The sequence below is a fragment of the Megascapheus bottae genome, chromosome 23 (genome assembly GCF_031878675.1).
Source record: "Megascapheus bottae isolate mThoBot1 chromosome 23, mThoBot2.hap1, whole genome shotgun sequence".
Classification (NCBI taxonomy): domain Eukaryota; kingdom Metazoa; phylum Chordata; class Mammalia; order Rodentia; family Geomyidae; genus Megascapheus; species Megascapheus bottae.
In genome coordinates this window covers 17732727-17759024 of record NC_143531.1, presented here as the reverse complement: position 1 = coordinate 17759024, position 26298 = coordinate 17732727, and the positions used below count along the sequence as shown (strand labels likewise).

Sequence of the window (26298 nt, the reverse complement as noted above, 5' to 3'; positions counted from 1 at the left end):
GGAAAATAACCCTAAAGCACAAGCAAACTATATCCAGCTCTCCATTTGTGTATCCATACCTAGGTATCATTCAGAGGTGAGCCCTGCCCACAGATATCCAATCAGAGTCAGGTTTCAGGCACACCACAATAGCTTCTTTTCTCTCCTGGCATGTCCAATTAGTCATGATAGAAGGTTGTATGGAGCTGCACAGGATAGGGGACAATTAAATCACATAGCAATCCTGCTTTCCACAGGGTCAGAAAAAGACCAACAGAGTTAATGCTCATCTCCCCACCTGAATTTCAAATTGTCCTATTTTTCACTTTCATTTGCTTTGTTTCCAGTCATACCAATGGCAGAGCAAAAACTTCTCAAATTTGACAACTTCTTTGATGTCTGAAGTCTCCACCTTGACTTCCCTCTCTCTTTTTTGTTATTGTAGATTAATTATACAGATGTGTTTCATCTATGAATGCTCCCTACAGGAATATAATGCACTTGGCTCAATTCACTTATATTACTCTTTCTTAGCCCTCTCCCTATCTCAAACAAATTTCAAACAGGCTTCATCAGTCTGTTCTGACTCATTCCTACATATAAAGGAACAAAGGTTGTCTTTTCAATTCATTTTGGCATTCTCTGGAATGGCTATGACTTGGACACATTATTGACTTTAAAATACCAAAAGGGCTAGAAGCTCTTTGAGAGGAATAGAAATCCAGCCTCTGTCTAAAGGAAGGGTCAACTCCACCTGGGATGTGGCTGTACCTTTAAAAGATCTCATATTGTGGATTGATGTGATAAGGGAATCACAAAACTTTTGAGACAGTATTACTTCTATCAGTTATAAACTAATTAAGATCCTATAGCAGCTGTCTAATAAAGAAGAACATATGTCCCCACATCAAAGAACAAGGCAATGTTGGAACCAGAGATAAGATGAAAGATACTGCTTTCAGAAACTATTTTACCTGTCACGAGATTTGAGATATGATTACAAAGCGAACATTAATTATTAAAATTCTCATACTTTATTTTTAATTAGTGCTACTAAAATTTTTTGCTAATTAACTATCCATTTAAGTGACTAATTTTTAAGGATTGAATGCAATATTATTTTAAACCCACACAGACCTAGATATATTAATATATTAACTTCCTGAAATTAAACCAAATTACGTCTTCTCTATAAACAACACAAAAGATTTCTTTCTAAGAAGGTTTTATGACTTCGTTTTTCTCTTACGTAACAAAACAAGATTCAATTTGTGAGATTTTAAGTTATATAGAACTTCCAAGATCCCAATTGTTTCACAGAGGCAAGAATGAATAAATACCTGATGGTTAATATTTCATTCCTTCCCAGCTTTAAAGTTGACTTTAAATTTAATTTAAGCCCACTACTAATAACTGCTTAATGGATTTAGTTCAAAGATTTATTGTGAGAAATAAACACTCTTAAAAAACACAAATAAACATTTTTTTAATTACAGGCTTTATGTGTTGAGCACGCACTATTTAACTTTTACATATGACCAGTAGTTACCAAATTACTGATATGTCCACATTCTCCTCTCCCTACTGTTAAAAATTTTAGTTTGATGAATTATAGTTGTGTTATATTTCTACTTGGTATAATTGGCACTATATAATTGTCCACATACAGTGTTTTAATGAGTACAGCATTTCTCCCCAAATCAACATGCCAAAGTCAAAAATTACAAAGAAGCTCTACAATAAGATATACACATAATTGAGACTCCATAATTCAATTCTCTGCAGTCACATATTTTAAAACTTATTTATAGATTTCTCCATGGAAATAAAAAAAAAAACCTACTCATAATGCAAGTAGTCTGCGGTGAGAGCATTTTATACACATAAAACCCCAGAGTATTTGACATATCCAACAGCTCAGAAACCAATAATTAATATTTTTGATAAATTATCTCATTGTCATCATCATTAGATGGAGTTTGTCACTCCAGAAGATTTTTGTGTCTTCTATTTTTTTTATGCATTAGTATTAGCCAATTTCAGTTTGGCTGCAGAGAGTAAGAAAATCAGGAACAGAACAATTACATGAGAGCTACCCATCCATGGCAAGTATTTTCTGGGCACCTACTGTGAGCACAACATCCTAGGCAGAGTTTCCTGACTAGTTTGATGAGGCCACTAGAGACTCATTCCCATGGGTTAAAAGTGGCTGGGTGGGTTCCAGGGTGAAATTTTCCCCCTGCAGTGATGGTACCTGGCTTCTCCTCCAAGACCCTCCAAAATGAGAGAAACAAAAATGAGTTTATAAAATGTTAAATAGAAGCTCGGGGTATAAGCCAGGTGTTGTAGGGCACACCTATAATGTCAGCATAGGAGACTGTGTGTTCAAAGACAAACATCAACAAAAAAAGAATTATAAAATAATAGCAGTAGACATGAAAATACATCTTATCCTGATATAGATCTAATCATCCAATTAGCACTGGAGAAAAAAATGCATGTGTACACTACGTGACTTGAGATGCTTTTATGGAATTCCTGGAAATTTGGCATGATCATAGATACTACGACCAGGCTAGAGAAATGCTTGTGTGCTGGTCAATAAGAAAGTCACGACTTCATGGGGAAGAATGTTCCAAGGAACCATAGACCACTATGCCTGGACTATGCACTTCATGTTAGGAAACAGCCAAAGGTAAAGCCTGGGTGAAGACTGGAAAGCCTGAAAATGCTCTCAAGAGAACAGCACAGTCCATGCATCTACCATTAATGCCAGTGTCTTTGTGAACAGAAAGAGCTAGAGTAAGGGCCTCAAGACCCATGGAACAGACACACCTGAAGACAAATCACAAAGACATAGCCTCATTCCGATTCATTTATGAAAAGGCTAAACTGAAGTCAGCCCAGACACTAAAATGCCTACCCTGCTCAAAGTAGTACATTTGGCACTGTAAACTAGATCAAATACCTCTAAAACTAATCGTGCTTGCTTCTTCAAAGTTGTGTGCTTTTAATTCTTAGTCTGCTCCAACCTGTGAGTTCAGAAAGCAGCTGCTAATACAGTTAGGAGTATAGTAAAAGAGGAAGAGATAGCTCTTAGCCCCCATGGCCCACCTCTTCCCTGCAAGCCACCAAGCAGATGTCATCAGAATCACCACCTGGACTGCACTGAAAATCTTACCTGCTGCCTTTATCTCCCAGCACTGAGGTGTTTATAATGGGTTACTGCTCTATATCAAATATAAGACAAGAAGTTGATAATATATGTTCTTTTACATTTAATATAATTTTGACCAAACTATTTTTTCCAAATCATTTGGGAATACAACTCCTTTCCATTTACTCTTCCCATACAAGCTCATTTTTTTACATAGAAGCCAAGAGTGGAGTGCGGCCATCTGTTTTTCTTCCAGAAGAGAATGATTTACAAGTGGTATACACTTGTAGTATTAAATATCTACCATGTAAGAATTTCTCAGCAGTTTGTGGAAGCACCTGTTTCTGAATTGCAATTGATTAAAATAATAATAATAATAATAATAATAATAATAATAATAATAAATGGCTAGAATCCTTAGCTAGCATTATTGCATCGGTAAGGAAGTGTAAGCCATTCCTCCGAAGAAGTAGAAGCCATTCATACTTCACAAGTATATGAGTTCCTCTGAGTGCAACAACCACTGAGGGGAGGAGAGCGAAGTGAGGGGGGGTGCCTGACCATGTCCCCACACAATGTTTGGCGCTAAATACATGCTTCACTTGATTTATAATACTTCTTCAAATTTGCCTGGAGCCACTGGGGCGGAGCAGAGTGGGGGGGAGGCTACCTTTACTTCTCCAGCTCTTTTCACAGAGGGTGTGGGGCCATGATGTGTTTTCGTCTATATTGTTTGTGAGACTCACCCACTAATGAGGAAGGACCTTTGATTTGATCTTCCCAGAAGGAAACACAAGGCAAACTTGACAGAGAATGGCATTTGAGCCAAGGAAGTAGGAGTTTGAAGATCAGATATAAATATAGACTATGTAAGCAATGAGAGAAAAGAAATGGCAAAATAGAATTGCAAAGGAAGGTGCAAAAGGAAAATAAGGCTATTTGGCTTTAAAGGGAAGGTCTATAAAAATAGAAGATAGGAGAATTTGTTGATTCATTCAACACTTTATATATTTTAAACATCCATTCACATACACACACATTGCAAATATACAGATACGCATAATCTCTGAGCTGTTATGAAAGAGATGTATATTTGCATAACTATAATATATAACAAGATAAGATGTGGTCTATGGAAGAAATCTGGGGAAATGAAAGAACCGTGCTCTTCTAGATACTCTTTTCCTGAAATACAGCTATAACCCTTGGATATGATCTATGATCAGTACTTTAAAATAGTCCAGCATATTGAAAATTCAGAGAAAAGTGAGATCTTGTCAAATTAGGGCGATAAAATGTCTCACTGGAGAAGACAGCTTTGGAACTAGTCCTTAGAAACAGAATATAATTTCCACAAATAGAGTGTAGAGGGGGAAAAACCTTTCTTAGGCAGAGGAAAATATATGATCCAAGTCACAGAACATATGTGAGGAAGCTCTAATTGTTTGGCAGTGACACTGCTAGTGGAGATGAGTAGGGACATAGAAGACAAAACTATAAAATCCAAAGCCACTTACCTACCTACTGCCTGTGTGCCATGCTTCCTACAACCCATTCGGTTTATGAACAGCTGCAGAGGCTGGAAATAAGACTGTTTGCAGCCCACTGGGGAAGACAGATCATTTAATAGGCAATGACAATAAATAGTGATACATGCTATCATACTGGAAATAAAAAGTGATTTTCAAGCCAGAATAGGGCTAAGGAAAGCTTTCAGAGAATGAGATTCAAATTAGACCAGAGATAGAACATTCTCTATTCAATAGCACACAAGAATTAATTTAAACATAGATGTTGCCTGAGTGAAAAAAATAGAATAAAAGCTAACTTTTGGCCTTTAAGCTTACTCTGAAAATTCTTTCCTGAGAGATTTGTGCAATGAAAATATACCCACAGGGCACCTGATTCATGACCACGGTGCATGCCCACTTTTGTAAAACGGCAATATGACAGATAGAAGGAGAACAAGTGGACTTCAGACATTTTATTTGAAAAAAATATAGATTTTGTTCCATATTAAATTCGGAAGCAAGGGACTGGGAGCTTGGCCTAGTGGTAGACTGCCTGGCTAGCATGCATGAAGCCCCGGGTTCGATCCCTCTGTACCATATACACAGAAAAAGTAGTGATAGTATGGCTCAGTGCCCAGGCCCTGAGTTCAAGCTCCAGGACTGGAAAAATATTTTTTAATCTAAATTTAGAAGCACCCTTTTAGGTATGCATCTTGTCTGCAGAGCCAAAATTGTTCTTTTGACTATATACTGGAATGTGTTTTATCTTGACTACCTAAAGAATTTTAAGAACTATAAAAAGCTTCAGTAACATTGGAAAATGGTCAAAGACAAGGGATGAGCCAGGGAGATAGACCTGTTTACTGAAGCTGTCACACATTAACCCTTTTTTCTGTGATAATAAGGAAAGCAGCAAAGAATAAAGAAAGGGTGAAAAGTGGAAGGAAGGGAGGATGAGTGAAAGAGAGGAAGGAAGAGAGAAGAGGGAATTAAAGGGAAGAAGGGAGAGAGGGAAGCAATAGAGAAGGGAGAGGAGGGAAGGTAGAGAGGAGTGAAGGAGAAAAGGAGGGAGGAAGAAGGGAGAGGGGGAGAAAAGGAGAGAGGGAGGGAGGGAAAAAGGGAGGGAGGGAAAGCCCAGGAAAAGAGGGGATGGAATTGGAGCAAAAGGGAGAAGGGGAGAAAGGAAAGGGAAAGAAAGAGAAGGAAAAAGGAAAAGTAGAGATTTGATAGTTCATTTTTCAACTTGCAATAGAAACAGGGGGGAAAGAGCAACTTTTAAATTGTTGAGGTGATGCACAGGGGATTACAGTTGCATTCATCAGGGTGGGTGCATTTCTCCTTTCCATATTTTCCTCCCACTTTCCCTCCCTCCACCCCCTCCCACTCATCCTGCTTTTCCATTACCTTCCCTCTTTCAATTAAACAAGTGGAGCCTATGTTTCTTTGGGTCTGGCTTACTTCACTTACTATGATTTTTTTCCATGTCTTTCTAGTTCCTTACGAATGGGGCAATGTCATTCTTTCTGATGGCTGCATAGAATTCCATTGTGTACAAATACCACATCTTCTTGATCCACTCATCAACTGAGGGGCATCTGGGTTGGTTCCATATCTTAGCTATGGCGAATAGTGCTGCAATGAACATGGTTGTGCTGGTAGGTTTAGTGGAATTGCTGGGTCGTAGGGGAGCTCTATGTTTAATCTTTTGAGGATTCTCCATACTGCTTTCCAGAGTGGTTGAACAAGTTGCTACTAGATTTCTTGATCATGGCCATTCTAACTGGGGTGAGATGAAATCTCAAAGTTGTTTAGATTTGCATTACTTTTATGGTCAGAGATGTCAAGCATTTCTTCATGTGTCTATAGGCCATTCTTATTTCTTCTTCAGAGAAGTCTCTAAGTCTTTGGCCCACATTTTAACCTGATGGTTGTTTCTTTGTGGATTTGTTTTATAGGGATTTAATTTCTTGAGCTGTTGATATATTTTAGATATGAGGCCTTTGTCTATTGTATGGTTAGTGGAGATCTTCTCCCACTCTGTAGGCTTTCTATTTAATTTGTTAGCTATATCCTTTGCCATACAGAAGTTCTGCAGTTTAATGCAGTCCCCATTTGTCCAAACTTTCTTTAATTCATTGTGTTTGGGGCCTTTATTAAGAAAGTTTCAACCAGTGCAAAGAGCCCATGTATGTTTCCTATTTCTTCCTGTAAAATTTTCTGGATATCTGCTTTTACCTCAAGGTCTTTGATCCATTTGGAGTTGATTCTGGTGCAGGGAGACAGATAAGGATCCAACTTTAGTTTTCTACAGGTGTTCAGCCAGTTCTGCCAGCACCATTTGTTGAAGATGCTGTCTTTCTTCCAGCCAGAATTCTTGGCTCCTTTATCAAAGATTAGGTGACCATAGATCTGCAGGTTGATTTCTGGGTCTTCAGTTCTATTCCATTGGTCTTCAGGCTTGTTCTTGTACCAGTACCAAGCTGTTTTTATTACTATAGCTGTGTAGTAGGGTTTGATTGTAATGGTATTGATATTCTTCTAGTGCTGTTCTCTCTGCTAAGAATTGTTCTTGCTATTCGGGGTCTTTTATTATTTCATATGAATTTTTGGATTTCTTCCTCTATTTCGTTAAAGAATGCCATTGGGATATTGACTGGCATTGCATTTGAATTTGGCAGTATTGACATTTTTGCAATGTTAATTCTTGCAATTCATGAGCATGGGAGGTTCTTCCATTTCCTTAGATCTGTTTTAACTTCCTTTTTCAGTTTTTTTAGTTTCACTGTAGAGGTCTTTTACTTCCTTGGTTGATTCCTAAGTATTTTATTTTCTTTGAGGCTATTGCAAAATGAGTTGCTTTCCTGATTCCAGCCTTGCTAAAAAAAAAAGTGATTTTTTTTTTTTTAAAGAAAGGCTAAGTTAATATCGGATACAGGCTCACCCTAGACCCTTCTTTTCTCCTTCATTATATTAGGGCTTGCTGCTGTCATAAGCCAGGAGGTGGCGCTACAGTACCATTAACATTTTAGCATTGCATCCTGCTTTCTGTCTGCAGTGGTGTTTTCTGGAGGCACACAATTCTGTGTGCACAAAATTAAGTGCTTTTATTTTTCACTTTAGTGGTAAGAACGTTGGCCTCATAAAACCTTTCACATGCTTAGTCTCTTTCCAAGCTTGAAAACTTGGGCTACTTGGGCTAGAAGCCCCCCACCTTTGTAACAACTGAATAGAAATAAAGCACCTCCTGATATATTTTATATGTGCTTAATCGGTTATTTGAAATTGGATAGGGAAGAGGGGAAATCAAGATAAGTGGGGTAGGGTGGGAGGGAAATGGGGACCATGTCATGAGAAAGGGTATCAAAGTTTGTGAAGTTATGCACCTTCTATCTGGTGAATATAATGTAATCCTTCTATTAATCACAATAAAAAAGAAAAGAAAAGAAATAAAGCACCTCCATTACCACCACCCCACAGCCCAATTCTTGAAGGGTAAAAAATTCAAAAGTAAAATTCAAAACTAAAAAAGTAACTCAGTTTCACCCTGCTTCTTTCTCCAGTCTTCTGACGGTGCTGGTCATTCATACTCAGTAGTGTTGATTTGGTGGTACAAGCATTCTGCCCACTGATTGACCCCAAACCTTGCCTTCTCTGAGGGAGTCTGTGGACCTTACTAAACCACTTCTTTCTTAAAAAGTTAGATTTGAAGGCAGGTGCTGATGGTTCATACATGAAAGCATAGCTACTCAGGACGCTGAGATCTAAGGATCACAATTCAAAGCCAACCAGGGCAGGAAAGCCTGTGAGACTCTCACAAAAAAAAAAAAAAACAAAAACTAGAAGTGGGGCTGTGGATCAGATGAAAGAGTGCTAGTCTTAAGGAAAAAAACATCCTGAGTTCAAGCCCCAAGACTGGCACACACACAGACACACACACACACACACACACACACACACACACACACACACACACTTGTATGTTTGATCTGAATTACAACTAAAAAGTGAAAACTGCATTTTTTTATGATGATTTAGCCATTCTCTCCCTTATTTCCATGACTTTCAACATTCATCTCTTATCTTTGGTTCACTCAGAACAAAACTCATGCGGTATAAGGGTACCTTATATTTCATTTTCAAGAAAATGAATGTCAGGATCACATAAAGCCATGAGGTTCTGGAAACACCAAATGCAACCAGACAGATGAACAATCCAGCCCAAGGAGGGAGACAGCGGACAGAAACCATGTGCAACTTTAAGTCTAGGCAACTTTGCCCTGGGGCACTCTGCTTTGGCCTCAGCTCCTTATTTAACTGGGCTCCTTTGACAGAAGAGCAAAGGGAGAAGAGAGAAATTCACCATCTTTATTGAGTGTCTGAGCGGGACTCTTCTGTCCACTATACATCTACTGCTCCAGATGGGCCTTCCAAATGCTTCAGGTTTCATTGACAACCCCACCTCTTCTTACAAACTGTAAAGCACAAATGTATATATACATATATTTGTTTGGCTGGTTTGCTCGAGGCTGGTGCTCTGACACTTGAGCCACGGCTGTACCTCCAGCTTTTTGCTGATTCAATGGAGGCTAGAGACCCATGGACTTTACTACCTGGGCTAGCTTCAAGTTATGACCCTTAGATTTCAGGCTCCTGTGCAGTTAGGATGGCAGGCAGGAGCCGTCAGTGCCTGCCTAACTAGAAGCTCTCCTGTTACTCTTACTCTCCCAAACAAATTACTGTTTTCATTGTAATCACTCATTCATTTTATAACTTACGATTATAAAACTGACTTGTTAAAAGATCGCAGGTAGGGGCCGGGAGTTTGGCCTAGTGGTAGAGTGCTTGCCTAGCATGCAAGAAGACCGGGGTTCGATTCCTTGGTACCACATACTTAGAAAAAGCCGGAAGTGGTGCGAAGGCTCAAGTGGTAGAGCTCTAGCTTTGAGAAAAATCCAAGGACAGTGCTCAGGCACTGAGCTTAAGCCCAGGACTGGCAAAAAAAAAAAAAAAAAAAAGACTGCAGGTAAAAGAAATGAAAAGAAATGAATGAGTATTCTAGGTCATTCACTTATTCTCATGTTGTGAGGGGCCAGCATATAGGAGTTACATTTTCTAAGAATTTAGGGATCGTTCTTCCTAGCCTGCTGTGATATATCCTACCTTCCTCTGAGATAACAAGTAGATACATTTAAAATGATAATAACACTTGGGAGTAATTGGTATCTCAACAATGAGCGCAGAAACACTCATCTATAACACACTTTAAAAGTCAGTAGCCCAAAACAACGCCTGACTTTTTCTGTTGTTAGTGTTGTCCAACTTGACTCAACAGAATTCTATGTGATGTGTGTGAATAATTACACATGCCTTCTCTCTTTTTCACGATGCTAGTTTTCATCATCTCTCAAAATGACCATAGTCAGATGCACTTAAAAACAACTTCCACTCCACTGCTTAATAGTCCAGAAAAATGCAAAGCTGAATCTGCCTTGGGAAGCTCCCAGTGAAAAGAACAGGGAAGGGAAAGGTGGCCCGCACATCTGAGTTCTCATCCATTTTCTACATCTTAATGCTTTCCCCCAGAGCTTTGGAAGTCCAAAAACTAACGTGGAGGGAGAAAAGGAGAAGATTAAGTGTTTTGCTTCTTGTCAGTCAACCATATCTGGGTTATAATCCGACACTCACATGGAATTCTTTCAGAGAGAACGTTTTCTCACTTCTCTGCAGAAAAATAAAAACCAAGAAAAGAAAGAAAAGGATGAATGGGATTTACCTGATTCTAGACTTTCTGTGGGAAATGGGTGACTGAAATGATAGAATCTGATTTTTGCTTCCTTGGTGCTTCTCCAAACGATAAAACTCTTAACTCCTCTCGCAAATCTATGGAGGGGTCTCTGGTCTGAAGCATAAATGATAGGTTCCTTTTACATGGTGGAGATACTCTGTGGAGTCTTATTTCCAGGGAGACAGGGCAGGATTTGCTGCTATGCAGACTGAATAATGTTGGAAGCCCACATCGTGTCACATTTTGTGTGCACTTTCCAAAGATTAATCCAAGCGTTACAAATGGGACACAGACTGCCATTGTTCCGGGGACACTTTAATAACCCACACCTACAATATTCAACCTGTTGTCTGCATAGGGACAACTTTGGGACACAAAAACCCACCAGAACGACGCAGGGAAAGGAGCCGTGGAGAGGCAGAACCCCGGGCGCCAGGGAGCCCACACCTCATCCTTCATGGCAAATGAGTCTGTTTAGAGTTTATTTAGGCCTGGGAGATGGGGGTCGGGTCGTGCTGCTGGCTTTCTTCAAAGCAATTCTAAGAGCAGTTCTTAACATCTTGCAGCCTGCTACATTCAGTTCCCTGCATCCATGGCGTCTTGGCAGCGTTTGGCAAGTTGCGGATGAGTTTTGTTTTAGGGTGCATCCTGCAGCTCGCTGATAGAAAAAAAATGTGATTTTCCTCAAGAATAACTAGTGCCAAGCCAATTTCTTCTACTACTTTTCTCCCCATCCCCCTCTACACATGAGTTTATGCATCTGTTGCTCTACCAACCAAGTAGAAGTACCAGGAGAAAGCCTGAGGGGGAGAAAACGGATGCAAAGAAATCACAATTGTCACACTCCCCAATACAGCCTCATGAAGAACCCCTAGAGAGATCTCACTTCAGAAACAAAATTCTCATGGTCCAGAAGATCAGAATTAATTATTAAGTTCTGTGTTGAGTAGATTAGTAGTCTATTTTCATAGAAGGTATCTTGGGTATAAGGAGATAGAAATATTTCAGAGAACCAAGGAACAACATCCTAGTGGCAATATATTTAATTTTAGCTATTTGTGAGTAAAATCATAAAGATGTGATTTTTCTTTTTTTCATAGTATAGCATTACTACAGTCTATGATAACAAGATAGTATGTTTCTGGTATATGGACAATCACAAAAGATAGAAGAGATAGACTGAAGGCTAACAGTGGATATCCTCCTGCAATTCACACTTGAACTTGATACCTTACATAGTTAAATAAATAAATTTAAATTTAATAAGTATCAATGAATCCATCCAAATATAACATTCCAAGCTGACCTGTAAGCCAGGTGCCTGTGGCTCGTGCTTATAATCCTAGCTACTCTCTGAGGATCTCAGTTTGAAACCAGCCTGGGCAGGAAAGCTTGTGAGGCTTCTAGCTCTAATGAACCATCAAAACACAATAAGTTAAGCTGTGGCTCAAGCCATAAAGTGGTAACCTAGAATAGAAAAGCTCAGAGACAGGGCCTTGTCTTTAGCACGTGGTACACATTTTAAAAATTAAATGTGCTATATTTCTTTAAGATATATTTATTTTGACATTTTTATAGCTGAGTATTGCAGGGTTCATTCTGTCTTCTGTAAGTACTATTATCCCTGAGATTTAACAAAAACAAAAACAAAAAATCATACTTGTAATCATGGCTACTCAGGAGGCTAAGATCTAAGGATAGCAGTTCAAAGCCAGCCCGGGTAGAAAAGTTCACTAGATCCTTATCTCCATCAAACTTCAGAAAAAAGCCAGAAGTGGTGCTGTGGCTGAAGTGGTGGCATGCTAGCCTTGAGCATAAACTCTCAGGGACAGTGCCCAGGCCCTGAGTTCAAGCTCCAGGATGAGCACAAACAACAACAACAACTGTGAATGATGCAAATATGCAATACATCCAGTCAAGTCTTAGATGTAAGCCGGACCCTGATGGCTTCCACCTACAATCATCGCTACTCAGGAAGCTGAGGTGTGAGGATCAAGATCCAAAGTCAGCCTGGATAGAAAAGTCTATGCGATTCTTGTTGCCAATTAGCAAGCAACAAGCTGGGAATGGGAAAGTAGCTTCCCTGGTAGAAAGAAATGAAGAAAACGCCCTCTGTGGAACTGACACACATAGGGCGCAGAAGGAGCCAGTGAAAGTTGTTTCCCTGCTTCCATGCAATGCATTACTACAGGTCTGCTGTGTTCCTCTTCTCTTGTCTGTTGCTACAGTGAACTGACTAAGGTGGAGGGGGCGGGGGGGGGGGGGAGGAGAAGGCTCATTTAAAAAAACCCACAAAACTCCTTTACCTTACAGGTTTAGAGACTGAAAGTCTGAACATCTGAGTGTGGCTCTGTTTGATGAGGGTCCCTCACTGTATTACTTCCTGGGAGAAGCTGCTGTAAGGGAGAAGCCATATGATGAGACAGGAAGTGGGGAATCAGGGAGGAGCTGGCCTTGAATCCCCTCTTGGGCTCCTGAAGAACTACCTGCATCTCTCCCTGGGGATGCACATACTCTAGGCCCCACTTCATCTATCGGTACTGTTAGAATTCCAGGTATATGTACATTTTTGAGGGGGTTTTTTTCTTTTTCTTTTCTTGTGGTCATGAGACTTGAACTCAGGGCCTGGGCTCTGAGCTCTTCAGCTCAAGGCTAGAACCCTACCACTTTGAGCCATACGCCACTCCCATTTTCTGGTGGTTAAATGGACTTTCCTGCCCTGGCTGGGTTTGAACCCGGATCCTCAGTCCTCAGTCCCCTGAGTAGGTAGAATGACAGGTGTGTGTGAGCCACTGGTGGCCAGCTTATTTTCGAGGCTTTTATGTTATGGGAAGTCCTACTTTTTGAGCAGTTTGAAGTGAAATGTCTGGGTTTAGAAGTTTTAACTTAGTCCTTCTAAAGGAGAGAACATGTGTGTGCTTGCATGTGTGGCTATGAGCATTCTGTCTAGAGTAGAGGCCTGCGGAGACACTGCCTCCCTGAGCACAGGCAGGAAACGCCCAAGGGATCTGCCTTGGACAAGTCTAAGGAAGTCCTTGACAATAATGGTGAGATTCCATCACGATGCTAGCTGGTGTCAAAACGTCTCACTCATGTACTCAAAATGATTCATTAGTGTGGTCAGGTACTGGTGGCTCAAACCTATAATCCCAGCTAATCAGGAGGCTGAGATTTGAGGATCATGGTTTAAAGCCTGCTAGGGCAAGAAAGCTTGTGAGACTCTTGTCTCCATTTAACCAGCAAAAAGAAAAAGTGTGATAGAACAATGTTAACCCAGCAATCCATCTTGTGCTTTGTGTCCTGGTCTCTAATGGCTGCACAATGCCAAGGCCCTTGCATCTCTGCCTGGGGCATTTGGCAGAGCAGAAAGTAGAACCATGGAAGTGATTTCCCTTGGGTGAAAAGTTCAGTTTGCTGGAGGGAGAGTGGCTGGAGAGCTACTCTTGGAGTGAGTATTACGAAGAAGGTGGAAAATAAAATTTGTCAGCATTAAAAAATGGAGAGAATGAGAATTTGGGGGAGAGGGGTCTTTAGTAAGAAGGAGCGGAAGGAGGGGATCTCAGGATCTCAAGGGGAGAGCGTTTGTGAGGTATGGAACCCCAGTCTTTTCCATTCATCCTACTTCCAGAGCATACACAGAAGGAACAAAGCCATTAGACTTGAAAGGGACTCCCTCTCAGTCTGGGACCATAAGCCTCTTGTTAAAAAAAAAAAATCCAATGTAGCCCCATTGTCTAGAGAAGCCTGTGCAGCAACGGCTGTGTTTAAAACCTGGGCCTTGGCAAAGGCTGGGAGGGTGGCACAAGTGCAGGAGGCGAAGGAGCCCTCAGTCCTCAGGGAACCTGACATCCCTGTGTGGACCTCGAATTCCATCTGGGATATGGAGAGTGGAGGTGCCAGGGTCTTCAGAAACTGTTGATGAGGGTTTGTCCCCATTAGCCCACATCAGAGCAGAATTGCTCTTCTATAAATTACTAACCACATAAAAATAAATCATCCTTCAGCCTCTTGAGTTCCGGGATTACAGGTGTACACACCATTACTCAGTGCTCTCTGTTACCTTCCGGACTTGCTTTTTCCACTAAGGCAGATAGATAGATAGATAGACAGACAGACAGAAAGACAGATAGATAATAGGTAAATAAGATGATAGATACAGATAGGGATATATTATATAGAGAGATCTATACCTATACTACAGAGCTGTATCTGTATATATTCCTATATTTATATATCTATGTATATAGAGTTTATGCTTATACAGATATGTTTATGTGTTTGTGTTTGTGTTTATGTGTGTGTGTATAGACATATATTGGAATGAACTCAGGTGTCAATTCTTCCAAATGGCATCTATAAATATAGCTGTCATAAACTACTAAGAAGATGTTATTTTAGTCATCAGTGAAATAAATGGAAAGGTTCTGGAACTCCTCAATCCGTTTTCAAAAGGCTATCTCTTTACATTTTATATAGTTTTTAAAATAGAAATACCTGCATTTCCTAGATTTGAGTTATAATGTAGAGCAGGAAACATGCCAACTACCCATGTAAAATTTTGGTGAGTGTATGGATGCTAGTACCAGGACTTGAACTCAGGGCCTGGATGTTGTTCCTTGCCTTTTGTTTTGTTTTGTTTTGTTTTCACTCAAAGCTGCTGCTCTACCAGTTAACCACAGCTCCATTTCCAGATCTCTGGTAGCTAACTGGAGATAAAAGTCTCACGGACTGGGCCGGGAGTTTGGCCTAGTGGTTAAAGTGCTTGCCTAGCTTGCATGAAGACCCGGGTTCGATTCCTCGGTACCACATACATAGAAAAAAGCCAGAAGTGGTGCTGAGGCTCAAGTGGTAGAGCTCTAGCCTTGAGAAAGTCCAAAGTCCAAGGACAGTGCTCAGGCCCTGAGCTTAAGCCCAGGACTGGCAAAAAAAAAAAAAAAAAAAAAAAAAAAGTCTAACGGACTTTGCTGCTCAGATTGGTTGTGAACCCCTACCCTCAGATCTCAGTAAGACAAAGATAAAACCCCTGCAGAAAAAGAAAGAAGAGATAGGAATCAACAGCAGACATGGCAAGATAAGACCCATCAGACAGTTATGTTTTCCAGAAAGCAGCATTGTGCATGGTGACAGAAGTCCAGTCCTCTGCTAGGGCCTGGGCATAGGTATGTAAATTCCATGAGCCTCTGCGAGTAGACAGGTCGCTAACATGGAAGAGTATACAGTGATGACACCTGTACGTCTTAGCAAATTTAGGCTTGGCTCAGGAACCCCCAGTTCTATTTGTTTATAATATATTCCTCCATGGGTTTTGCATTGTTTGAAAGATTTCGTATTTGCTGCAAACTAATGTCCCCTATTATATTTTTTCAGATGATATGGAATGAAGTTTTGTAAATTTCCACCTTTTACAATTATCAGGGAAATTTTCCCAGAGGTTCTTTGTAGGTAGCTCTTTTCACAAATAGTAACTCAATGTTACAGAACTAATTGTGTGTTGAAAGAATTTAGGGCTGGAATATAATGTGTGATTGTTGTTCTTAATGTACTATGTTATCTCTCATCTCTTTTGTTGTCCCTTGGTTATTCTCATATTGTTACAGTATCTTACCTTGTTATATGGTATATTGTATATATCTTTATTTGTATTTGAAATAGGATAGAGAAGGGGAAAACAAGATGAGGGGAAGAGGTAGGGGAAGAAAATAGGGATAAAAACATAAGAAGGGGTATCAATATTTGTGAAATAATGCACCTTCTATCTGGTGAATATAATGTCATCCTATTAATTTCAATAAAATTTTTTTCAAATTTAAAAAGAAGAAAATTTAGGGCTGGAAATGTGGCTTCGTGGTAGAGTACTTGCCTAGTATGCAGGAAGCCCTGGGTTTGATTCCTCAGTACTGTATAAAAACAGAAAAGGTCTTCAATGTGTGAGAAGCAATACACCTACTACCTAGTGAATATAACTGTCACCCCTCTATGCATTATCCTGACAATTTAAAAAAGAAAAGAAAAGAAATGTATAGTTGCAAGGTGGTTCGTGCCTGTAATCCTTAGCTACTCAGGAGGCTGAGATCTGAGGATTGCGGTTCAAAGCCAGCCAGGGCACTAAAGTTCAAGAGACTCTTGTCTCCAGTTAACCACCAGAAAACAGGAAGTAGCGCTGTGGTTCAAGGGGTAGGGCAGTAGCCTTGAGCTAAAAAGCTCAAGGACAGCTCCCAGGCCCAGAGTTCAAGTCCCACGAAGGACAAAAAAGAAAGAAAGAAAGAAAGAAGGAAGGAAAGAAAGAAAGAAAGAAAGAAAGAAAGAAAGAAAGAAAGAAAGAAAGAAAGAAAGAAAGAAAAAGGGCTGGGAGTTTGGCCTAATGGACTGGCAAAAAAAGAAAAGAAAAGAAAGAGTATGTATAGTATATAAATAAAAACATATCTTAAAAAAACACAGAAAAGGCCAGAAGTGGCACTGTGGCTCAAGAGGTAGAGTACTAGCTCGGGGGCAGTGCCCAGACCCTGAGTTCAAGCCCCAGCACTGGCAATAAAAAATAGAAATAAAACAACTTAGGGCTGGGAGTTTTGCCTAGTGGTAGAGTGCCTAGCATGTATAAAGACCCGGGTTCAATTCTTTGGTACCACATACATAGAAAAAGCCAGAAGTGGTGTTGTGGCTCAAGTGGCAGACCACTAACCTTGATAAAGCCCAAGGACAGTGCTCAAGCCCCTGAGTTCAAGCCCCAGGACTAGGGGGGGAAAAAGCCCATTTGAACACTTTTAGGAAAAAAAATTGAAAACAATAATTTAGGTCACATTGCAGTCATAAAAGGCTGTTTTATAATTATTGATAATTTGTTCATTTGATCTTCCTATTCTGTTGTTAAACATATGTATTTTACCAATATTTGAAATTTTAAATTATTTTTCTCATTCTAGCTAAAGATATGGATATCAAAATTAAAAGAAACTAAGTAACCAACTGGTAGATTTGTTACTTAAGAGTATGAGAAGTTAGAAAATATTGAGTGAATTCAGTGAGGACACTAATTATTTCTTTTTAAATTTATAATAATGCCATTAGCATAGCCAGGCAGTTACTGCTCAATAGACTTGATCAACTGAATAAAATATAGTTGAAAATAATCAGTTATTTGCTAGCCAAACTTCTATACTTTTCTCAGGTTAATAAGTCAGTAAAAAATGTTTCCAATGAAGTTTGGCCAAAAATACATGGAAAATAGAAGTCAAATATTTAGATGAAAGTGAGTAATGATTGCAATTTATATAGACCAGTTTGCTAAGCCAAACAAGACAATCACTAAATTTTGAATTAAGTTTATTTTTCCAATTGTTTTGCTTTCAAAAATAAAAGTTTCTTTTAGAAATCTGGATAAAATGAAATGTAGCTATTATTTAAATATAGTTTCAATTTAATATGTTGAGTATATTTTGTGTGTATATAAACTTAAAATTGTTCTTTTTTTTTTTAATTTTCAGTTCCAAGTTCTAATTCAGTGACATAGTCCTGAAGGATTTGTCACATAAAATATGATATGTGAGTAAAATCAGGTATTTTAAATTAAAAAATAACATATTTTACTAAACATTTTAACTTCTGAAAGTAGAAATACTACAGTGAGTATAACATAACTAACACCTCTTTTATCTAGACATTCTATTAATAATGTAGATGATGCTTTCTAACTACTTTATAATGCTTATAGCCACATGTCTTCAATTTTATAGATGATAGAGACTCAAACCTCTAAACTTTTTTTACATCCTTTTTACAGTAACAATAAGGTAACAATAAGAGCTATGATAGCTGAAAACCATGTGCTACTTTAAATCAAGAAACATTGATGTTATAATGGCAATAAAAGAAAAACAATGTAATTCATAATTACAGGGGAAATTAAATTCAACTAGCAAATATATAAATGCATATAGTCATATCTCGGGTTTAAATTACTACCATGGGGCCAATACTTATCAAATGCCTACTTTGTATTTGGATTGGGGACTGTTTAGTCCTTTAAGATCATGGATATAGAATATATTGCATTTTAATTGGAGGGGGAAGAGAAAATACATTACTTTTAAGCCTGAAGTTCTTGGGACATTGTACAGTAGTGTCTCAGACCTATGTGCTTTCCGATTCCTAGGAAGGTTCTCTGTGCTGCTGCTGCGGGGCGTGCCTGGAACACATCAAAAGAACCAAGTTCTACAAAAGAAAAAAGAAATTCAAGTAGGCTTGAACATACAAAGAGAGGGAGAGAGGGATGAGAAAGGGGCCAGGCAGAGTGTTGAATACAAAATGAGTTCAGCTAACGGCAGGAGCTCTTCATCACTTCCATTTATCTTATTCTGGGAGAGGGGCGTCAAATTCAGCCCTGACACAAACCACCCACTGCCATTGACTTTGACTCTGTGCGTGTGTGTGTGTGTGTGTGTGTGTGTGTGTGTGTCTGTGTCTGTGTGTGTCTGTGTGTGCGTGTGTGCACGCAGTGGCATGTACACTGAAAATGAAAAAGAAAACTGAGTTCATGATGGATCCCGATTACTTCACAAGAATTAATGAGAAAAGCAAACATTTAAAAAAAACACAGCAAAACCTGCAACAAAGTAAATTTTGAAGAGTTTTCACTGAAATACTTTTCAATGTCTATGTAGAAGTCTTTTAGTTCTGCTTTGCTTTAATATCTTCATTGCTGTGTCTGGTTTAGACCTTCGGTGCTTAGAAAGCATGTAAAGCTTGCAATCTTGTCTCATCATTCTTTGTGTCTGTTTAATCTATTTTTATGTAAAGTCTCATGGTTAAGTCTCTGCAGTACTTTAGATTCTGTATGACATACATACATATATACATACGCATGTATGTATGCCTGAATACATATGGCCCAAATAACTGAGTGAATGAGACATGTTTCCTGAGCCTAAGATAATTCCATCTTTGAAGGTAATATCTTAAATTCTGATTATTCAGTAACATACTGATAAATCCCTTCTGATTATTAGCCCACTGTGACTATTGTTTTGAAAGCCTGCACAAATTTTCTAGGGTCAGAAAGTGTAATCTCAAACCTGACTAAATTAATAAATACTGAATTGGAAGAGATGACATCCCAGAGACAGACAGACAGAAAGACAGACAGAGTCACAAGCAGGGCCATAAAATGGGCTTTCCCTTCCTTCCCAGATTTAGAAGCAGATAGGCAGCACATTTTTGAACTTCAGCAGCTCTTGTGGTCAGGAATGATTAATGTAGAGTCAAGAGTTAAGGCTCATGGCTGTACTTTCAATACTGAGTTCAAGGCTATCCTTGACTCCACAGCAAAACCCCTGTCTAAAAAAGAAAAGAAGATTAAGACAAAATGATTAAAAATCACTAAAATCATTGCATAATGATTTATATATATGAAATCATTATATAATGATTATATATAATGATATAAATATCAGTTGTTTTTTCCAGTTCATAGGAAGTTATCATCTTATATACTGATATTATTTTCCTTAGCAGAATATTTTAATAACCAAATATGTAATACATGTACATGCATGTACTCTATAATATTTTTTTTTGGAATAACTACCTTAGACTTCGAATTTTTTTGCCTCACTGTAATTGCATTTACTTTTGTATCTGAAGAATACTGGTGCAATTTCATTATATGACCATATTTCTCATATATCACTTCTATTAATTGATAGGGGTAAAATTAAACTTTAAAAATTTGTAAAACACCCACGGTTATAAGCACATGCAGATGAGTTTGTGAGGTTTTCTGAGTGGACTATGCCAAGCACTGTTCCAAAGGTCTCTCTAGGACCAACTGCTTCCTGCCTCCAGAAGTCCACAATGAAAGCAGAGGATCTGGGGTCCTGCTTCGATGTGGGAGAAATTTGGAGCCTTGACATGCAGCAGTCTTTTCTTCTGTTTTAGTTTCCACTTTGTAACCATGAGTGATTTCAGACAATTCAGACTGAGTGCTAGCACATTCAGCTGTACTACTGGGGCACATCAGTAGTAGCAAAACAAAATTGAATCATTTCTCTGTCTCTTCCACAGTCAATTATCCCAAGAGAAATCAAAATAAAAAAGAAAAAATCAAATATGAGTGCAATTCTAAACATTGCTAGTCCTGGTCCAGGTTTTGTCATCCTTCTATATAACTCTATTTTAAATGTCACACAACACATGTTTTTTGTGGGGGCTTTTTTGTTGTTGTTTTGGTTTTGGTTTTGGTTGTTTGTTTTCTTGGCCAGTTCTGGGCCTTGAACTCAGGACCTGAGCACTGTCCTTGGACTTTCTCAAGGCTAGAGCTCTACCACTTGAGCCACAGCACCACTTCCAGCTTTTGTCTATGTATATGGTATTGAGGAATCGAACCTGGGTCTTCATACATGCTAGGCAAGCACTCTACCACTAGGCCAAACTCCCAGCCCTACAACTCATATTTTTGTTTTATGTTGGTGCCTTTCTTGTTTGTTTTTTGGTTTTGCCAGTCCTGGGCTCGAGCTTAAGGCCTGACCACTGTCCTTGGACTTTCTCAAGGCTAGAGCTCTACCACTTGAGCCTCAGCACCACTTCCGGCTTTTTTCTGTGTATGTGGTACCGAGGAATCGAACCCTGGTCTTTGTGCATGCTAGGCAAGCACTCTACCACTAGGCCAAGCTCCCGGTCCCTGGTGCATTTCTTTAAAAATTATCTTTACAGAGGTATACAATGGAGCTGTCATTTAACAAAGCAGTTTGTGAATACAATGGATCTTGACCACTGTCAGCCCTTTCATCATTCTCTGCTATCCCTCCTAACCCTGCGGGGGCACTTTTCTGCATACTTTTTTTTTTCCAAGTTAGCACTTAAACCACTGAAATTTGTAAATGCCACACAGGAAAAAGCAAAAGATGAGAAACGTACCTGTCATGTTTCCTACTTGGGAGGTAGTGATTAGGAGACTACAATTTAGGGCCCACCTGGAAAAAGTTTTGAAGGATCCCATTTCAACTGATAAAAAGTTGGATGAGGGCGGGGAACATGGCCTAGCATGCACAAAGACCAGGGTTTGATTCCCTGGTACCGCATACATAGATAAAGCCAGAAGTGGTACTCTGGCTCAAGTGATAGAGCTCTTGCCTTGAGAAAAACCAAAAACAGTGCTCAGGCCCTGAGTACAAGCCCCCAGACTGGCAAAAAAAAAATTCTGTTCAAACCAGGTGCCAGTAGCTCATACCTGTCATCCAAGCTACTCAGGAGGCTGAAAATTGAGGACTGTGGTTCAAAGCCAATCCAGGAAGGAAAATCTGAGACTCAAAGCTCCAATTAACTACCAAAAAGTCAGAAGTGAAGCTTTGACTTAAGTGGAAAAACACTAGTCTTGAGCAAAATACCTCAGAGACAGTGCCCAGGCCCCCAGTTCAAGCCCCAGGACCAGGAGACACACACACACACACACACACACACACACACACACACACACACACACACACAAATGTCCATTATTATGTTTTTAAATCTCTGTTTTCCTCTTTCTTCCTCTTCAGTCTTTTTATCGAAAGCCTCCACATTTTAGTTCTCCTTAACCTCTACAATATGTTCTGGTGCAATTCTCTTTTAGTAGAATTTTCTGTCTTAATTTTTTTTTCATTTGTTTCCACATGATTAGCAGGTATTCAGTACCTACCATGCACAGACACTATGGCACAAAGATACTAGTATATGTAAATATATTAAAAATGAATAAAATATTATCTCTGCCATCTATAAGACTGGAATACATAGACAATAGACAATTAAACAACTCACTATAGTAAATAAGAAGTACTAGAAGAATTCTAGTCGGATTATAGGACAAATGAAAGAAAGCTATCCGTGACATTCTGGTCTTGCATGTGACGACCTCAAGATATATTAGCATTAAATGCTTCTAATATATAAACATTTAATATATAAGTATTTAATATATTTAATACTATATAATATTATATATGTAATATATAATTTTATATAATATATAAGTAGTATATATATATGTATCATTTGTCATCCTAGTTTCTGCTTAGAGGAACCGTGGAACCCATACATTTATGAACTCTTTTGTAAGTGTGTGGACTGTTTTCCTCCATCAAAAATGTCCAAAAATCTGGGCCGGGAGTTTGGCCTAGTGGTAGAGTGCTTGCCTAGCATGAACAAAGACCCGGGTTCAATTCCTCAGTACTACATACATAGAAAAAAAGCTGGAAATGGTGCTGAGGCTCAAGTGGTAGAGCTCTAGTCTTGAGAAAGTCCAAGGACAGTGCTCAGGCCCTGAACTCAAGCCCAGGACTGGCAAAAACAAAAAAAATGTCCAAATATCTTTCAAAACCTGGGTTTTCCCACAAAACAAGTTCCTACCACCTCTACAATTTCTTTTCCCATTATTCAATATTTGACCTTTCTCATTGCAATAACTTTAATCTATGATCCAAATCTACAAGCACTTAATACCTTGAGAAAGGAAAAAAGTAAAAACCAAGTAGTACTACAATGAATTTAATAATAACCAATCGATTGCAATTTGGAAATATTTGTATGTTTATTATGAGGGTCTTGTCACTTACATGTAGTAAGGAACTAATTACTAACACCAAGATCTGAAAGTCTCTATCTAAACAAATAGTGTTTAGGATTTCATGAGCAACTCTGTGTCAATCCAAGGTTGATAGGACACTCTATTGTCTATCCATGTGAGGGCAATACTGACTTTATTTTCTGGTGTAGATACTCAAAGACTTATCCATAAACTACCAATGTATCTTAATCCCAGTCTGACCAGATTCCAAAGTCCTCCTTGAAACAGAGTCCAATGAACCACAGTCAAAGTGCTGTGCTTTCTGATGACAACAGCCTGGAACGCAAAACACATATGTAGCCCTAACCGGGAGGTTACAATCCACTGCCATGGTGGTTCTATCTTGTCTACAGTGGACACCACAGATGGGGCCTATGCTTTATGAGTAGAGACTGTATGGTGCAAAAACCATGCCTTGTCAGTCTCAACCTGATGTGACCTCTGCTTTGTTTCCTTAACAGGCTTCATCCCTGCAAAACGAAACTACCATCTCTGAAAGAAAGAATACTTGGCCATTAAGGCCATGTTTGAAACTTGGCAGCAATACCTGGAGCAGCCAGGCACCCAGCCACAGCCTGCACCAATCAGCCCAGCTGGGAAAACCTCTAGATGATCCATAATCTCTCCCACTCCTTCCCATCTCTGGATCTTTTTTCCCCATCTCTGGATTTCAGGATCCATTCGATCCTGAGCACCCAAAACTGGTGAGCTGATGTACTCTGTCCTAACTCCAAATCTCTGCGTCAGTTCAAGGGACTGTACTCACCAGGTTGTGACACCCAGAAATCCTTGCCGCACTTCAGGCATACATGAATAGCAACAAGACATGTCACTTTCAGCCACAGGTCATGCACAGGTCTTGCCTGAGCCATCCTGTTAGCCTGACAGGGGTCTTTCTATGCACTGGATGTTTTTGCCTGTGCATCCTGGTCAAGAACACACATACTGAGGTCCAAACCTTTCCCACAACAGATCGGTCCTCAGCTTCTACCTGTGTAGGATTCATCACAATCTCAACTCCAGCACTTGGAACTTCTGACAGCCAATGATCCAAGGAGATGTCGAGGACCAAGAAGAATGTGCCTTGGCAGAACTTAATCAGATAAAAGACAAAAGCCTCTCCCAACCCTTACTGAATCAATTGTGATTGTACTTCATGGTTTGGGGGTTTTTGCTGTTGTTGTCTGGTGGTTTACTTTTTTGTCATAGGGCTCCCTCCATATTACCAAAACAGTGTTAGTGTCATGTTTATCTAAATGATCTCCTTCCTTCCATGCCAAGTATCATTGTGCCCACCAAACATATACACTTTGCATGGATTTTGGCAAACAGAGGACCTTCAGCTTGAATTCACAGCTACTAGATTCTTCATTGTAGGCAAAGATCACTTGATCAATGGAATCACAGTGGGCTGCGTCCCCTACCACCATCAAGGCAACTAAGTTTTCCCTTGTTCCCCATCCAGATTCACCCATCGTACCGATTCAGTGCCAATAATCCCCTTACAAATTAAATAAGGAAACATCACATGAAAACAGACCAAGCCCTCGTGAACTCAGCCAGCTTTTAATTGAGGACCTGTTATATGCCAAGCGCTGTATTAAATTCTGAGAATACAATGAAAACGTGACAGTGCTTGCCCTAAGAAGTTCACATTCCAATGGAGAAGGCAGACAGCCGGATGACTGCCACAGCCAAGTAACAATGGCCATGAGAATTCCCTCATCTCTGCTCTGTGGCTACAGAGGGAGTCCTGGCTCACAGCTGATCTTCAGATACACCAAAGCAACTCAGAAGATTCATACTAATAAGCAGCTGTCCATGAAAGACCCCTTGCAACAGGTGATCTAATGGATTCTGATCACTTAGATGATTTTCTTTTCTAAACCACCTGACGTCACTGTAACCAGTAACCACTGAGTGTTTACTTACAAAATATCTCTTCTGATTGACCAAACTGGCCCCTCTTGTGTTGTAACTCCTGAGGGAAATCAGGCTCTGAAGTCAGAAGGTAGGGGCCATAAGTATGAATCCTGGCATTTATTAGAGCTGTGGGAAAATCTCTTCAACTCCTGGGTCTTTGGTGTCTGTCTTTGCAAACTGTCAAGTGAATACATTATCTACTGTACCTACCTCACAGGGCTGTTGTGAGAATCAAGTGTCTGTGAAATCACTTTGAAAACTGTTATTTTGTAATAACCCCATTTCCCATGGAGTTCTGCATCTTCCCCACTATGAAAACATAATTTCCCATCCCCTACCCTGTGCAAGTGAATGGTGCAGACAAGACCAAGGTCCCACCCGCCTGGACAGCTGGTTCCAGCATGGAATTCTGATACCTCAGAGGAGGGCAAGATTAGACTAAGAGGAGGAAAACTGGGCCCCACTGCCAGGCAGATTTTCAACCATTAGCACACAGTGACACTTGGACACCTTCTTGACAGCTTATCCTCATGACCCATTATGGAGAACCAATTCTTGGCCCCCAAAAGCTGGAATAAGCCAGGTTCTGGCTACCAGAAGAATCACTGAGTTATCCAAGTGGGATGCAGGCCTTCCAATACAAAGGAAGAAGGTTGTTTAATGGACACACTGATCCAGTTAGATGGAACACAGGCTGTCCTTGACTGCCCGGACTGCCTGAGTTGGGACAAGAAATTCCCAGATAACCATGTAAAACCAGGATTTGGTGACACATTTCATATCCCATGTCCATCTGGCTTTTGTCACTCGGGTTTTGATGTGTCTACTTTCCTGTCTAACAACCTGTGGTAAAATACGTTCCTGGCCTACAAGTCTTATATTCCACACACACACACACACACTGTCTAATGGAACAGTGAGAATTGCCACCCAGTTTTCTTATCTATCTTCATGGCAAAGTCTTGGCCCTGCCTTCTATTGTGGTTTCTGAATTGATCTGATTTCAGTTCAGTCTCACTGGATTAGACATCATCCATCTTGGATTGAAACTTGAACTTCCTTTCAGTCCTGGGTAGAAACTTGGTGAGGTGAGACAAATGACTGCTACAGTCACTGATGTCAAGCAAGGCTTTAAACCAAAGGAGATCTTTCCTCTTAAAATCTACCAGTGTCTCCAAAACTGAGAACAACACTAGTATGTGCTTCAAGAACAGAACAAATGTTATTCTGGATGAATATTAGTGAAGGTTTTCTACAAAAGATCTGAGGGAATTTGCATCCCACAAACTCTAGAATAGAACAAGGGAGGGGTATTGTAGGGGACATAAAATGTTCAAAATATTCT

At 39.6% G+C, this 26298-nt stretch overlaps 1 protein-coding gene across 1 annotated transcript in view; it reads left to right on the top strand.

The window, feature by feature from the left end:
* Nucleotides 1-25849, top strand: part of Grid2 (glutamate ionotropic receptor delta type subunit 2) — a 951510-nt gene extending 925661 nt beyond the window's left edge. Inside the window, exon 16 of the mRNA XM_090356798.1 lies at nucleotides 23492-25849. Within this exon, the coding sequence (XP_090212924.1) occupies nucleotides 23492-23650 (159 nt within the window). The 3' untranslated portion in view covers nucleotides 23651-25849. The remainder of the gene's footprint in view (nucleotides 1-23491) is intronic.
* Nucleotides 25850-26298: the final 449 nt, after the last annotated feature.